Raw genomic sequence first — 15,886 nt, forward strand, 5'->3', positions numbered from 1 at the left:
TTTCATAAGTTTGCAAAGACAGGTTTTGAGACTTACAGTCATTTGTAAGCAGTGCTTGAGGGACAATCACTCTTTCATTGACTGCAGTGCTTGAGGGACAATCACTCTTTCATTTCATGTTTACTTCTAGTAGATGGCAGCACAAGCACTTGTCTCATAACATCAGTCTCATTTTCCAATTGCCCTACCTCATAAATAGGCTCATAAATAGTTCAAAGGTCCTAATCTCATAATAAGTTTGTTTACATTGTGTGATGAATAATTGCTGTATTCAAAGTTATAAAGTTATGATAAATAAGCAGTGATTTAAATTTTCTTATTGCAAAATAAATTTTTTTATTTTATTTTATAATTTATTAAAATCCAAAAAGTTGCATTTTAGGTAATTGCAAAATATTTAAACTTGGTGGACAATTTGGAACAAAGGTTACTTCTGGCAAAAAAATACAAATTTCATCAAGTTGTCATTGATGTGAGTATTATGTTTTTGATGCTTGTTTTTTTATTATGTATTATAGAAAATATATTATATAAATGTGTTACAGAAAATTCAACTAAACCCATAGCAAAAACCTTATGTTATGAGAGCTATGGAACATTATTGTACACTAATGGTGATTTATAGTTAAATAGTGGATGACATATCATAGTTAAAATTATTTTGACTGATCTTCAACTTCATTTATTGCCTTTTGTGCATGATGTAAAAAGAAAGAAAATTGTAATTAATATGCATTGTTAATTTTTGTCAAGAAAGAAGCAAAACTGGACCTTGCTACACTTTGTTTAATACAAAAATAATAATAGTAATAATAAATATGAGTATAACACACATCTTCAGTAATAACTATGGTTATCCACATGAACTCATATTGAAAGCAATAAAAAACAATAGAAAAATACTTCAACAATATACCCAATGATATTCATGGCAAGGAGAAACAATTCATCACTATCCCCTGTGCACCACATATCAGTGAAGAAATAGCTGATATAGCTAAAAAAAAAAAACATAAGTTTCATCAGGTATACTAAAAGCACAACAATAAAAAAGACATTGAAAACTTCACCTTGCCCCCACCCCATCTCCAAGACCCTCATCGCTAAAAATCCTAAATACTGACTACATTGCAGAGATTGTCCTAAAGCCTACATAGGACAAAGCAAGGGAAAACCCATAGACAGAGTAAAAAAAAAAAACACAAGAAGGATATGGAAAAAGGTAGAGTAACAAATATAGCCCCAGCTTTACCATAAATGGGCATTTTCAGAATCATCAGTACTGTCCAGAGACAGATAACTGTAGACTTTACAGAGAAGCCTTTTTAATAGGAGCCACAAATAGCATTAACTGAAACAAAGGAATTCAGATCAAAAACTGCCACATACACATCTTTAAGAATAGTCATAACCCAAATTAAAAATAGTTTAAACTTCCTAACCACAACTAGCTCTCCAACCAAATAACTTCACCTTCCCCCAACTAAGAAGTATACTATAACCTAGATCTATTCCTACCAGCCACCATAGAAACAGATCTTAATTGGTAAAGTTTTCCAACAATATTATTTAGATTATATAATTTAATTCATTTATTTAATTTTGTCTTATTCTGTTCTATTTTAGTTTAAACAATTTTTATTTATTTCTATTCATTTAATTTTTATCACATATCCTTAAATGTGTAATGATACCCTCAGTAATTTCACCCATAATCAAATCAAGTTTTTGTGAGTGAAGTGATCGTTTGTGATGGCGATATTGCAAAGACGCCTGCAGAGATTATATAAAAATCAGCCTTACAACAAAATTCTTTGAATTAGCTCTAAGTTTGATTTACTAAAAGTTTTAACTCTACTGTTTAATTCAACCAAAAAATTAAGAATTCCATAATGATAACCCTTAGTTACTGTCTTTGGAGTCACTGAAGAAATGGTAAGAAAATACCATGAAATGTTTGATCCCATTATGTACATATTTCCAATTCAGAAATGAACATAATAATACCAATGTAGGCTTTGTGTGCTTTATTATTTTCATACAACACAGTTTACCTACGCACTATGACGTCCAAAGAATACGAAAGGTGAGTATAATTGTAATAACATGATGTATTGTTAATGTTAATGTGTAATTGTCTTCTGACAAACACTTCTAATGAATTGAAAAACTCAAATGAAACAATTTTTAAAAAAGTGCACTATTAAAACAGTGAGAAAGAAGCAGTGTTGTTCATATATTATGGATCACTTAGGTAAAAAAATACTTCCCTGATTGATTGAAAATAAGATATTCGTGTAATATAATTAAACTTTTGTAAATGCTCTTCCAGCATAAGTAATGCATGCTTAAGCTAGTCTCATAAACAGTACTGGATGTGTGAAAATTCATAAAAGAGAGAGAGAGAGAGAGAGAGAGAGAGAGAGAGAGAGAGAGAGAGAGAGAGAGATAAATAAATAGTAACAGCTGAGAGTGCATGTCACATTCTTAACATGATATGCATCACATGGTATAAAACATTTTTAATGGGAATTTCTGTTGAATTTGCTTATTAAAATAGAATAAAGTTGATAAACTGTAAAGGACAGCTGCATTCTTATGATTACAGCAACTGCTGTTAGTGTTTATGCTCTGAGAATTCCTGGGATAAATTTTTATAATTTTTTTTTCTGGACAATCCATAAAAAAATTGGGTATTTTCCAGAAAAATAAATACAATTTTTATTAAAGAAATATAAATAAATTAAGATTTTATCGTGGGATATTTTCAAAAAATTGCATTGTTTCTTTCACTTATACAGAAAAACATTTGTTTTTTTTATATTTTTGGTAACAGATTACAAACTTTTTATAAGTAATAAAGAAATAATGTAAAATCTAAAATAATAATATATTTAAAATAAATTAATGGGCAGGTTTTTTTATTTTAAATTTTACTGGACAAATTTGTTTATAGTGAATTGGACATTTTCAGTTTAATTTGAAATGTCAAACTGAAAAATCTAGACAAGAACTCATTTTGAAAACATTTGTTACAGTTATCATTTAAATTTCATCATAAGTATTTATCTGGTTAAGCATAAATGGTAAAAATTATAATTCTTATGAAATTGTAATTTATGTAGAAACTGCAAGATGTACACATATTACAGGAATAAGTTCAGACAAAAGAAAAATTACGCCAGCAGCAAACCAATCTCCAACCTGATAATATTTTATAAAATCAGAAACAGAACCCCAATTATATGAATTGCAAAAAATGCAACAAGAAAATTCATCTGAATGGAACTAGTGGAATTTTGAGACATTTAACATTGCATGGAATTAGTTTTGCATCTGATGGCTTGGTGATAAGTAGTGAGAAAACATCAGAGGAAGGAAACACAGAACCGTCAACATAGATTTCGAAATCATCTAGAATTCAAAGAATTCCGTCAATGTTTACGTATCTTAAGCGACACTCGCTCGCTGAAATGGTTGCTAGGCTCACTGCACTGGATTGGATGGATTATCCATATGACAGATAACAAGGTTGCAATTTATTTGACAGTCTATCAAAAACAAAGGCTGCAAATTTCCAAAAAAACGAAGCAGCAGTAATGAAGCTGATTATGTACTTCTATCACCTCATAAGTGACAAAGAAGGCTGATGAACTTGAACAGCAGGTTAAAGCAATTGAAAAAATTAGCTTAATATTGGATGAGTGAACTAACCAGACTAATCATCGTTATGAGTGTTGATGTCACAACAGCAATGGGAATTATAATAATTTGGGACTGATATGCATTTAGAGATCTAGAACAGGTCACTAATCCGCCATTGTATGGACCTATGGGGTGCCGGGTTAGTGAGTTTACCGGATCACCTGTGGTTAGATTAGCACATTCAGTTTACCCAACAGCTAACCACCTCATCCTACCTTTAGAATACTCTGTAAATCAGTACAAGTTGGTTAATAAAGGAAAAAGAAACATTAAATGAAAAGCAAGTGAAATTTTAATGAAGAACAGGTAAATGTCAAGATTCAGTATCGGGTACCCCTTCCAGACTTCTAGCGATTGGGCCATGATTGACGGGTGCTGGCTCCGCCCAGTGTCATGTGATCTCCTGAACATACAGAAATATCTGGCATGTGTGCCATGCAGTGCGTTGTCACCCATGCCATGTTCCTCCAGGCTAAGCCGGAACCACGTGGTGGATTATGAACTTCGCTGTTCAAAATGTCATGTGGTGTTAATATTTGATTAGCTGATTATTTAATTTTTTGCTGAATTAAAAACAAAAAAAGAAAAGTTGTTTGGTTTTGGGAAAGGCTGCGTAATACCAAGGGTGTGGGGGCAGGAGCCCCTACAGAAGTGGGGGACTGGGGGCAGCCCCGAGAAAAAAAAATCCCCCCCCATTTGCGTATTCGATTGCTTGTGATTTACTTTTAGGTTTCCCTTGGTTGAGTGCGAGTGTCTGTTGTATTGGATGATTTATTCCTGCGAAATATTAGTGTGAAAATGTTGGATCGTTTAGAAAACATTCGATTGATGAGGTGAGTGGTTTCTGTCTTTTTAGCAACTCTGTTGATGTGTATCGGAAATTTTCAACGTTCATGCACGTGAAATCATTTGGTAACCAGTGGTTGCATGTGATGTTAATTTTTGTTACAAATCTTGTTGTTTAATGTTAAGACATTTCCCCATTTGCATATTCAATTGCTTGTGATTTACTTTGTGGTTTGCCTTGATTTTACGAGTGATTTATTCCTGCGAAATATTAGTGCGAAAATGTTGGGTCGTTTAGAAAACATAACTCAATTAATGAGGTGAGTGGTTTTTCTGTCCTTTTAGCATTTATGTTGACGGGCATTGGCAATTTTCAGTGTTAATGCTCGTGAAATCGTCTGTTTGCAAGTGGTGTTAATTTTTTTACAAATCGTGTGGTAATTACTGTACTTGTTTTTTAATGTTCTGGCAAAAAAGCAGGGACTAGGGTTCGGCAGCCCCTGTCCCCCATCTAGTAATGTACAGGCGAGAAGAATCAGTGGGTTGCACGTGGTTTGAAATTTTTCCTTGTTTTTAAAAAAATTGCTTATTGAATTTTCTTTTTCTTCATTTCAGCTCCAATTTTGTGGAAAAAAAACATCAGGGGTTAGCATTAGCATTAGTAGAGGCATATGATGCAAGAAAGCAAGCTTATTCAGCATCAGCCAAAAAAAAAAAAAAAAAAACCCTCTCCCATTTCACCCCTCCGTTCGTTCGAAATACCTGTCCAGTTGAGCTTTAAATTTGTTTAGGCTATCAACTTCAACAACAAGTGATGGAAGTCGGTTCCACCAACCAACCACCCGCTGGCCAAAGGCAAATTTCCGCACATCTATCCGACATCCGTCCTTCCTCAATTTGAATTTATGCCCTCTGAGGTGATTATTCTGAGAAAGATGAAGAATCCCATTGGCATTGAGCATGCTCAAACCATTCAAAGCCTTATACACCTCTATCAGATCACCTCGCCGGTGCCTAGTCTCCAGACTCTGTAATTTGCAAAACTTAAGCCTTTCTTCGTAAGAGCAACCCTTTGTTCCATTTACTAATCTTGTTGCCCTTCTCTGTACCCGTTCCAGCAGCTCTACATCCTTCTTGAAATGAGGCCTCCAGACCTGTATACAGTACTCAAGATGTGGCCTAACCATTGCCTTATACAAGGGAATAATCACCTCCTTATCCCTGCTAGAAAAATTCCTGTATATCATTGACAAGACACCATGAGCTACTCTTGCAGCTCGTCTGCACTGCTCAGAGAACTTCATATCTGCCTGCACAATTACCCCCAGGTCCTTTTCATTCTCCACCACTGTCAGTGTAGTACCGCAGAGTTGATACATTGCTCTGGGGTTACTGTTACCCATATGTAGTACTTTACATTTGTCAATGTTAAACTTCATTTGCCACCTCTCAGCCCATCTGTTCAACCTTTCCAGATCCTGTTGCAGCAGCAGCATAGCGTCAGTAGTGTCCTTAACAACCCTGCCAACCTTTGTATCATCTGCAAACTTAGACATTAAACTTGATATCCCATCATCAATATCATTCATAAACACCGAAAACAACAATGGACCCAACACTGAACCTTGAGGAACTCCACTAATAACATTAGTCCACGTTGAGCAGTGTCCATTGATTACCACTCTCTGTCTTCTGCCACTCAACCATCCCCTTATCCATAGCAGCAATTTGCCTCCAATGCCACACTGCTCCAATTTGTGCAGCAGTCTTCTATGTGCAACAGTATCAAAAGCCTTTCTAAGATCCAAATATATAATATCAAAGTTATTCCCTGCATCCAGTTCTTTTGTGACTACATCATAGTATCCAATCAAATTGGTCAGGCAAGACCTGCCCTTAACAAAACCATGCTGCATCTGAGCTATAACTGAATTCTTGTCTAGATGATACTGCAGTGCTTCTTTAACCAGTGCCTCCATTAATTTACCTGGAACAGAAGTTAAACTAACAGGTCTATAATTACTTGTGGCAGCCTTTGATCCTCCTTTGTGAATTGGGGTTACATTTGCACATCTCCAGTCTATGGGTACCTCCCCTGAGTCCAAAGAAGCTCTCATAATTATGGCTAGGGGTTTGCATACTTCCTTTGCTGCCTCCTATAATATAACTGGATAGATCCCATCCACCCCAGGTGCCTTTTTTATGTTTATCCTCAACAATCTCTCCTCCACTTTCCTCTCAGTTATTACAAAATCATCCAGCTCACTGCCAATGTTTACTTTACCTACATCATTCTCCTTCCTGAATAACTCCTCATGCATGAATGTAGATGCAAAATACTCGTTTAGATTGTTAGCCACCTGAGCAGGATCCTCAACTGTTGAACCATCAATATCCAGTGGACCAATCTGATTCATCCCTTTCCTTCTCGAGTTCAAGTATGTAAAGAACTCCTTTCTGTTTTTCTTTGCATCCTTTGCCAAGGATTTTTCGTAGTCTGCCTTTGCCTGCCTAATCTCCTTTGTGACTTGGTTACAGACCAACTTATATCTATCATAGGCTTCCATGTCACCCATTAATTTGTATGTATCCCATGCATTTTTCTTCTCTGCCACATGTCTCATTAGTCCATCTGACAACCATTTAGGCCTAAACCTTGAACAATATTTCTTAGTTGGTATGTAAAGCCTGGTAGCCACCAAGATTAGTTCCTTGAATGCTTCCCATTTTGAGTTTGCTGTTGGTAACATCATCAGTTGGTCCCACTGTATAGAATTTAAATACTGTCTCAGACCATCATAGTCGCCTTTACGAAAACAAAAACCCTTCCCTTTACCTCTGATGGTAGTTACCTCCTTGAGTAAATCCCACTTCAACACACTGTGATCACTGCCACCTAGTGGTTCATTTATCTGCAGGTTCTTAATGCATGAAGAATCACTACTGATAATCAGATCAAGAGTATTGCTCCCTCTTGTTGCCTCACGAACATGCTGATGTAGAAAACAATCATCCAATAAATCCACAAAAGCCTTGCTAGTGTGCGAGTGACCAACCCACAAATTCCAGTCAATATCTGGGAAATTAAAATCCCCCATTATAAGACTGTCTGATTTACTGGCCCACTCTATTTCCCTGTACAATATATTATTATACTCATCAGAGTCATTAGGCCTATAGCACACTCCTACTCTCAATTTTGATTTCCCTATGCTTATGTCACACCAAACTGACTCGACACTGCCCTGTCCATCGATGTCAACTGGCTTCACTTCCTTTGACTTTGTGTTTCTTAATTAATAGCATAACCCCGCCTCCCCTCCTGTCCTGTCCTGTCTATCCTTTCTATATACATTGTATTCCCCAAATTCCAGTTCCGCATTACTTATATCTGTGTGACACCATGCCTCTGATATCCCAACAATATCTGCCTTTGATGTTTTGAACAATACCTCAAATTCATCAAATTTATTTACCAAACTCCTAGCATTGGTGTACACGCAGGTATACATGCACCTGTTTCTATTCTTAGCTACCCTAACACAACCCATGTGTTTACTTGTAACGCAATGACTACCAGCAGTCTCTGAAATATCCTGCATCTTGTTTTTCAGACTTCTGCTCATTTGAATAGAAGCAGTGCAAGAATCTCTTCCACCTCTGCCAGTGGCTACTGTTAATCTATTAGTCCTTGTATCCCCCCCCCCAACTAGCAGTTTTCCGACCCACCTAACACTGCCTCGACAGCATCAGCAAAAATTCTTGCACCCTTTCTATTTAAGTGTATCCCATCCCTGTAGAAGCAATCTCTCCTGTTAACAAGTACAGTCCAGGCTGAAAAAAATTCTACCCCTTGAGCCTTGCACAATCCCTCCAGGGTCGAATTGATCGACAAGGCTCTCATCATATACTCCCTCCTATCGTGTCTGGGCAGAATTGCAGACATTTTCAAGTTCAACCCTAATTCACGGCTTTTTTTCAACAGTGACCTGTACTTGCTAAGTAATTCCGCCGGTCTCCTACTCTTAATATCATTAGTGCCAACGTGTACAACTATATCACCTTTTGTGCCCTTAAAAGATGATATCCGCTCTACGTCATCAACCTTTGCCCCTGGCAGACATACCCTGGTCCTATTCCACCTATCCTTTTTACAAAGCATGTTCCCCGTTTCCCTGACAATAGATTGCAAGTGGTGTTAATTTTTTTACAAATCGTGTGGTAATTACTGTACTTGTTTTTTAATGTTCTGGCAGAAAAACAGGGACTAGGGTTCGACAGCCCCTGTCCCCCATCTAGTAATGTACAGGCGAGAAGAATCAGTGGGTTGCACGTGGTTTGAATTTTTTCCTTGTTTTTAAAAAAATTGCTTATTGAATTTTCTTTTTCTTCATTTCAGCTCCAATTTTGTGGAAAAAAAACATCAGGGGTTAAGGGGTGGCAGCCCCCACAAATAATAAAACAAAACAAGAATTTGTGTTCACTTGCCACCGAGACGAAAGATCTTTCATATTCCACGATTTACGGTAGCATATGTTTAAAATTTCTTTCAATGGTATGATTATTTTCTTAATTTAATTTAAAATCACTCTGTTTTATCCTTAAAGGATAAAACAATGTATTTAATAACTTGCCATGAAGTAATTTTCTAAATGTGTTCTTAAGATTCCTTCAAATTCTTTCCACTTCAATATGCTCTCAATTTTAGCTTCATAATTTCCTTCAGAATTTTTCAAATTATCAATAGCATTAATAGTTTGAATAATTAATTTATCTGCTTTTACCATAGTGAATCTGTAAAGCTTCTGAAAGGAAAGAGAGCTCCTGCAGGGTGTTGATCATTAGTGCTAAATAGTTAAATTCTAGATTTAAAAGTCAATTTAATAATCAGGAATATTTAAATTCTGATTCAAAATGTTTGCACAATGTTACTAGGTGCACAATGTTGTTAGGTGCACCGAACAGCTGCGTGTGTCGTTTCAACTAAGGTCGAGTATCTCAATTGATGCTGTTTTCAGAGACATTTAGGTACGTTGCAGTAGAAAGTATATTTCTCTTACTTTAGTTATCATAAATCCATTGTATATTGTCTTCCAGAAATTATGGAAATTTATTGAAAAATGATCAATAAAATATTTACAGTACAAAAGCTCCTATTTTGTAATCAATATATGTACAAATCAAAATATCTAAAAGAAACGAAAAAGTTGTTTCACATAAACCATCTACCGCACATGCTCAGCAGACATGCAACTTTTTTATTCTGTTTTTTTTTACAACTAGGAAAATATAATGGATACATTTTTTCATGATAAATTTTTAATATTGCAAATAAAAAATAACATGAAATATTTCCCATATAAAAATATTACATAAAAAACAAACATCACAGATTACATGAAAAAAAATTATTACATAAATATTCAAGAATATTTTATTCTAAAAATTGCTATATACAATTTACTTCTTTATTAATATTTGTTGTCAAGCTTTGCTCAATAGCTGAGCGATGATTACAGAGGAATGATTTGATATAACGATCCGGATCAAATTGGAGCAGCAATGGTTTTCCGTTTAGATGTATGGTCATCACAATCTGCAACGTGTTTAATTATCAACATTATTCATTCATTCACACAATATTATTCATTGTGCTGAAAGCTCGCTCGGCTTCAGCACTGCTAATCGCAATGGTGTCAAAGATATTTCTGGCTTTCTTATTTGTAAAGGGAATTTCACTTGATTTTAAAGATTGACAAATGTAAAGTACTACACATGGGAAACAGCAACCCCAGAGCAACGTATCAATTCTGTGGTACTACACTGACAGTGGTAGAGAATGAAAGGGACTTGGGGGTGATTGTGCAGGCAGATATGAAGTTCTCTGAGCAGTGCAGACGGGCTGCAAGAGTAGCTCATGGAGTATTGTCAATGATATACAGGAATTTTTCCAGCAGGGATAAGGAGGTGATTATTCCATTGTATAAGGCAATGGTCAGGCCACACCTAGAGTACTGTATACAGGTCTGGAGGCCTCATTTCAAGAAGGATGTAGAGCTGCTGGAACGAGTACAGAGAAGGGCAACAAGATTAGTGAATGGAACAAAGGAGTGCTCTTACGAAGAAAGGCTTAAGTTTTGCAAATTAGTGTCTGGAGACTAGGCACCAGCGAGGTGATCTGATAGAGGTGTATAAAGCCTTGAATGGTTTAAGCATGCTCAATGCTGATGGGATTCTTCCTCTAGCTCAGAAAAATCACCTGAGAGGGCATAAATTCAAATTGAGGAAAGACAGATGTAGGATAAACGTGCGGAAATTTGCCTTTAGCCAGCGGGTGGTTGGTTGGTGGAACAGACTGCCATCCCTTGTGGTGGAGGTTGATAGCCTAAATAAGTTTAAGGCTCAGCTGGACAGGTATTTTGAACGAACAGAGGGGTGAAGTGGAAGTGGGTTTTTTTTTTTTTTTTTGGCTGATGCTGCATAAGCTTGCTTTCTTGCATCAAATGCCTCTACTAATGCTAATGCTAAGATAAACTGTTTTCGACAAAATCTCTAAAATCATCCGTTTTTATTTCATATTTTATCAGAAAACAAATTTCTTATTTGGTCTTGCCACCGAGACGAAAGATCTTTCATATTCCACGATTTACGGTAGCATATGTTTAAAATTTCTTTCAATGGTATGATTATTTTCTTAATTTAATTTAAAATCACTCTGTTTTATCCTTAATGGATAAAACAATGTATTTAATAACTTGCCATGAAGTAATTTTCTAAATGTGTTCTTAAGATTTCTTCAAATTCTATCCACTTCAATATGCTCTCAATTTTAGCTTCATAATTTCCTTCAGAATTTTTCAAATTATCAATAGCATTAATAGTTTGAATAATTAATTTATCTGCTTTTACCATAGTGAATCTGTAAAGCTTCTGAAAGGAAAGAGAGCTCCTGCAGGGTGTTGATCATTAGTGCTAAATAGTTAAATTCTATATTTAAAAGTCAATTTAATAATCAGGAATATTTAAATTCTGATTCAAAATGTTTGCACAATGCAGGATAATTCCCTTAAACTGCAATTGCCATCCACAAGCTGCTCATCGTAGCCAGAACACACGATCGATCTTTATAGTTTCCACATCAAGTTCTTTAGCAATCATTCTTAATTCGCACTGGTTTTTTGGAGATTGGTGATATAATACATAGTTTTTTTTTTGTTTTAATTATTGCCTGCATGCCATTATACTTTAGAACAATTTCTACACTGTGAAAGCCTCGACGAAATTTCAAAATCTGTCAAAATTTCTCATCTTTGTAAAGTTTATATAATATCTTAGTTACCTCAATCCCCCACACCCTCTACATTGCTACTGTCACTAGTTCTTTGAATATTGTGCAAAATGTTGGAATCACACGGATATTCAGCTATTGTGACCACGTAAAAGACAGTAGAAATTTAATGGAAGGCGTGGATCACTCACTTCTCCGAAAAACATATGACAGGTTGAACAGAGGCTATTATCTGTGTCGGGAATCTTCTTAATCCTCTGACATATTGACTAGTGTGACTTCTTGGTATATGACTGCACAGATTTTAAGGAAACCACTAACATTGTGAAAAGGTAATCCCTTTCACCCTTAATTCACATGGCACCTCCGTAGCCAGGTGGGAAGGAGCAGCAGTGCGTAGCACATGCTTCTTGATTAGACCGGGGTTCGAGCCCGTCACCACCAAATACGGAGGATGCGGACAGGTCAGCAAATGACCACCACATATCCCCGGAGCAATATAGCCTTAGTTGCTAATGTTCCTAAAAACCAAATAACAACGATAACAACAACAATAACCCTTAATTCATGCTTTCTAATTGCCTAAACTCCAGAGGTGGAAACAATGCATACAAAGTTGTCTCTCGTAATCCATCGTTATATGGAAATTTTCTTCGTTCAACGGAAACTATTTAAATGTAATTACCAGGAGGAATTTTAAAAAATTTGCTATAAAGAAGTTGGTTAAACAGATTCGACTGTAATTAAATCAAAAATGAAGCAATTTTAAAATACATAACTGATTGATTGCGCCACTAAAATGCTGGGGATGGGGTCCCACTCAACGCACTGCAGTTTCAGCTCTGGATACTCAATAATTGCATTCAGGATTTCATTTGTAAAATAAATGATTGTCTGAACAATGGGCTCGCAAATTTTCAAAAAAAATAACAATGGGCTCTCGCAAGCCCACTATAGCTCACCACTGCCTCCAGTCCATGGGGAACTTTCCTGAGTCCAAGGAAGCTCTCATAATTATGGCTAAGGGTTTGCTTACTTCCTTTGCTGCCTCCTTTAATATAACTGGATAGATCCCGTCCACCCCAGGTGCCTTTTCTATGTTTAACTTCAACAATTTCTCCTCCACTTTGCTCTCAATTATCACAAAATCACTCAGCTCCCTGTTAGTTTGATAAACTTCTGGCACTCCCCTCATTGAATAACTCCTCATGTGTGAATGTAGATGCAAAATACTCATTCAGTCTATCAGCTACCTGAGCATGATCATCAATAGTCAACCCATCTACGTTAAGTGGTCCAATCTGATTCATCCCTTTCCTTCTAGAGTTTATATAAGTAAAGAACTCCTTGCATCTTTTGCAAAAGATTTCTCGTAATCTGCCTTTGCCTGCCTAACATCCTTTGTGACTTGATTACAGACTAGTTTATATCTGCCATAGGCTTCTGTGTCACCTGATACTTTATATGCATCGCATACATTTTTCTTCTCTGCCACAAGCCTCATTAATTCATCTGACATCCATTTAGGCTTAAACTTTGAAAAGTTCTGCTTTATATAACCTTGAAAAGTATTTCTTAGTTGGAATTAAAAGCATAGTAGCCTCCAAAATTAAGTCCCTGAAGGCTTCCCATTTAGAATTCAACATTGGTAACATCAGTTAATCCCACTGTACAGAATTTAAAATGTCTGAGACCCTTGTTGTTCACCTTTACGAATGCATAAGCTCTTCCCTTTAGCCTTGATGGTAGTTACATCTTTTAAGTAATTCCCACATCAGTACATTGTGATCACTGTCACCCAGTGGTCTCTTTATTTGCAAATTATTAATGCATGAATAATCACTGCTGATAATCAGATAAAGGGTATTACTCCCTTTGGTTGCCTCTCAAACATTTTGCTGTAGAAAACAAAGTAAAAAAGTTCATCGCAGCTGCTTCCAAAGTGAAGAGCTGGAATTTACAGCTAAGCAGAGTTACATATCAGGAAGTGGTAGGCTGTCAGGATCACCATCTTCATCTTGAAAGGTGACTGAAACATGAAGAAACAGGAACTGGTGGTGAAACTGGCACTGGATTTTCAAATGTTGACTCCTCTGTTGCACGATTTTTACCTTTTCTTTTTTTAACATATCTTACAAGATAAGCAGTTTCATATATTTTGTTCTTTCTTTGATTAGTTTATTATTATTAGCTATATGACGCAAGGAAGCCCGAGGCTTGTGCTGCACCAGCCAAAAAAAAATTTTCGAGTTACCCCAAGAGAGAGAGAGAGAGAGAGAGAGAGACAAAAGTAAAAGGGGAATCACCAAGAAAGAGAAGAATGAGGATATCCAGCTCATGACCCTTGGTGTGCCAAACCCATACTCACCAGATGTGAGCCCCTGGGGTGGAGCATGTAAACAGTCATTATTTCTTGTGTTCAGTTATAAAACTGTGTTGCTCTAGGCCGTTTAGCACTTCACCTGTCAACTGAATTAACCTATCAATAGAGATCCTTTCTGCTACATCTTCCTCATTTTTATCACTGCTTTCTTTTCCACTATCTTCTTTCTCCAGACTTACAATCTGCATGGTTTCTTAGTCAGTATAATGAACAGTAGCTACAGCGTCATCTACATTCATCCATTCCTCAACATTATCATCATACATCCTCAATGCAAGATCCTTGGCAGCAGGATTAGTTAGATCAAGAGTGAAAGAAAGCAGTTCATGTATAATCTGCTTTTCCTTTGAAACCCTAAATCCTGTAAAGTCATTTGCAGTGTCTTCACCAGATGCAGACTCAAACATTAAATCTGGCCACAATTTATGCCATCCATTTTTCAGTGTGGATGCCTCTAGACAAGACAAGCAACCATGCAAACACAAAATCATACTTCGTTTACTGATCATGTGATTGAAATCCCAAGATCCAGCAGGAGAATAACCAAGGATTCTCAGGTTGTCACCCAGCAAAACCCTTGCAACAAACAGGAAATTAAAATTGGGACATGGAATGTACGAACCCTACTGAGATTAGAGAAGCTGGAAGAGGTGAAAATGATGATGCATGATAGGGAAATGACATCTTGGGCTTGAGTGAAACCTGATGGCAAGGTAATGGTGATTTTTTCAGTGATGAGTACAGAATGATCTACAGTGGATGTACAGAAACTGGACGAAATCGTGTTGGTATCCTAATCCAGAAAAACTGGGCAAAGAATATTATGAATACCTACCATGTAGATGACAGACTACTGATGGAGAAAATGAAAACATCACCGAGAAACCTAGTAATTATCCAGATGTACTTCCCGACATCTAACAGTGAGGACCAGGAAATAGAAGAGATGTATGAGAAAATCGAAGATGTCTTGAAATTGACAAAGGATGGTGAACCAAAACATTGTAATCATGTGAGACTTCAATGCTGTGGTCGGATTGCAATATGATAGAGTAGGAGTTGGGAAGTTTGGACTGGGAAACAGGAATAGCAGAGGCGACAGGCTGCTCGATTTCTGTGAACAGTATGATATGGTGACAATCAATACCTTATTTGAAGTACCACAGAGAAGGACACCTGGAGAGCACCAGGTGATATACAATACTATCAAATTGATTACATACTAGTCAAGACAAGATACTGCAACCAAATTAAGTCGAGCCACAGTTATCCTGGAGCAGAAGTTGACAGTGACCACCGGCTCGTGATGGAAAAGTGCAATCTTAGATTTAAGAAATTCAAACGAATAGGAAGGACAAGCTGGGATTTGGATAAATTGCAATATGAACATGCTAAGAGGAATTACGAAGAGAAAACAAATGAAATCAGCTAACATAACAGGAGAAATCAACTGGGATTTGATAAAGCAAGCTATATTAAAAGTAACTCAGGAGACATTAGGAAGGAGGAGCTTTGGTCCAAGGAAACCATGGATCATGGAAGAAATACTAGAACTCATACAAGACGTAACAAATACAGTAAACCCCCGCTATTCGTGGGGGTTATGTTCTTGAGAAATGTCACGAATACCGAAAACGAATACTTGAGTTATTGCTCCCATAGTAATAAAGGGGTTCCGTTCCAAAGTATGAAATATATAAGAAAAATTAGTCTAAAATTTTGTC

General features: G+C 36.5%; 1 protein-coding gene across 7 annotated transcripts in view; it reads left to right on the forward strand.

Moving 5' to 3' along the window:
• The window catches only part of Vps16B (Vacuolar protein sorting 16B), a 456,530-nt gene that overhangs the window by 405,067 nt on the left and 35,577 nt on the right, over window positions 1-15,886 (forward strand). For all 7 annotated transcript variants that reach the window (XM_090375324.1, XM_090375325.1, XM_090375323.1 and 4 more), the window contains one exon: window positions 383-472. In XM_090375324.1, coding sequence (XP_090231450.1) covers window positions 383-472 — 90 coding nt within the window. Of the gene's footprint in view, window positions 1-382; window positions 473-15,886 lie in introns of those variants that run through there.

The sequence above is a fragment of the Mastigoproctus giganteus genome, chromosome 6 (assembly GCF_048544385.1).
Source record: "Mastigoproctus giganteus isolate SK-2022 chromosome 6, ASM4854438v1, whole genome shotgun sequence".
In the NCBI taxonomy this organism is placed as follows: domain Eukaryota; kingdom Metazoa; phylum Arthropoda; class Arachnida; order Uropygi; family Thelyphonidae; genus Mastigoproctus; species Mastigoproctus giganteus.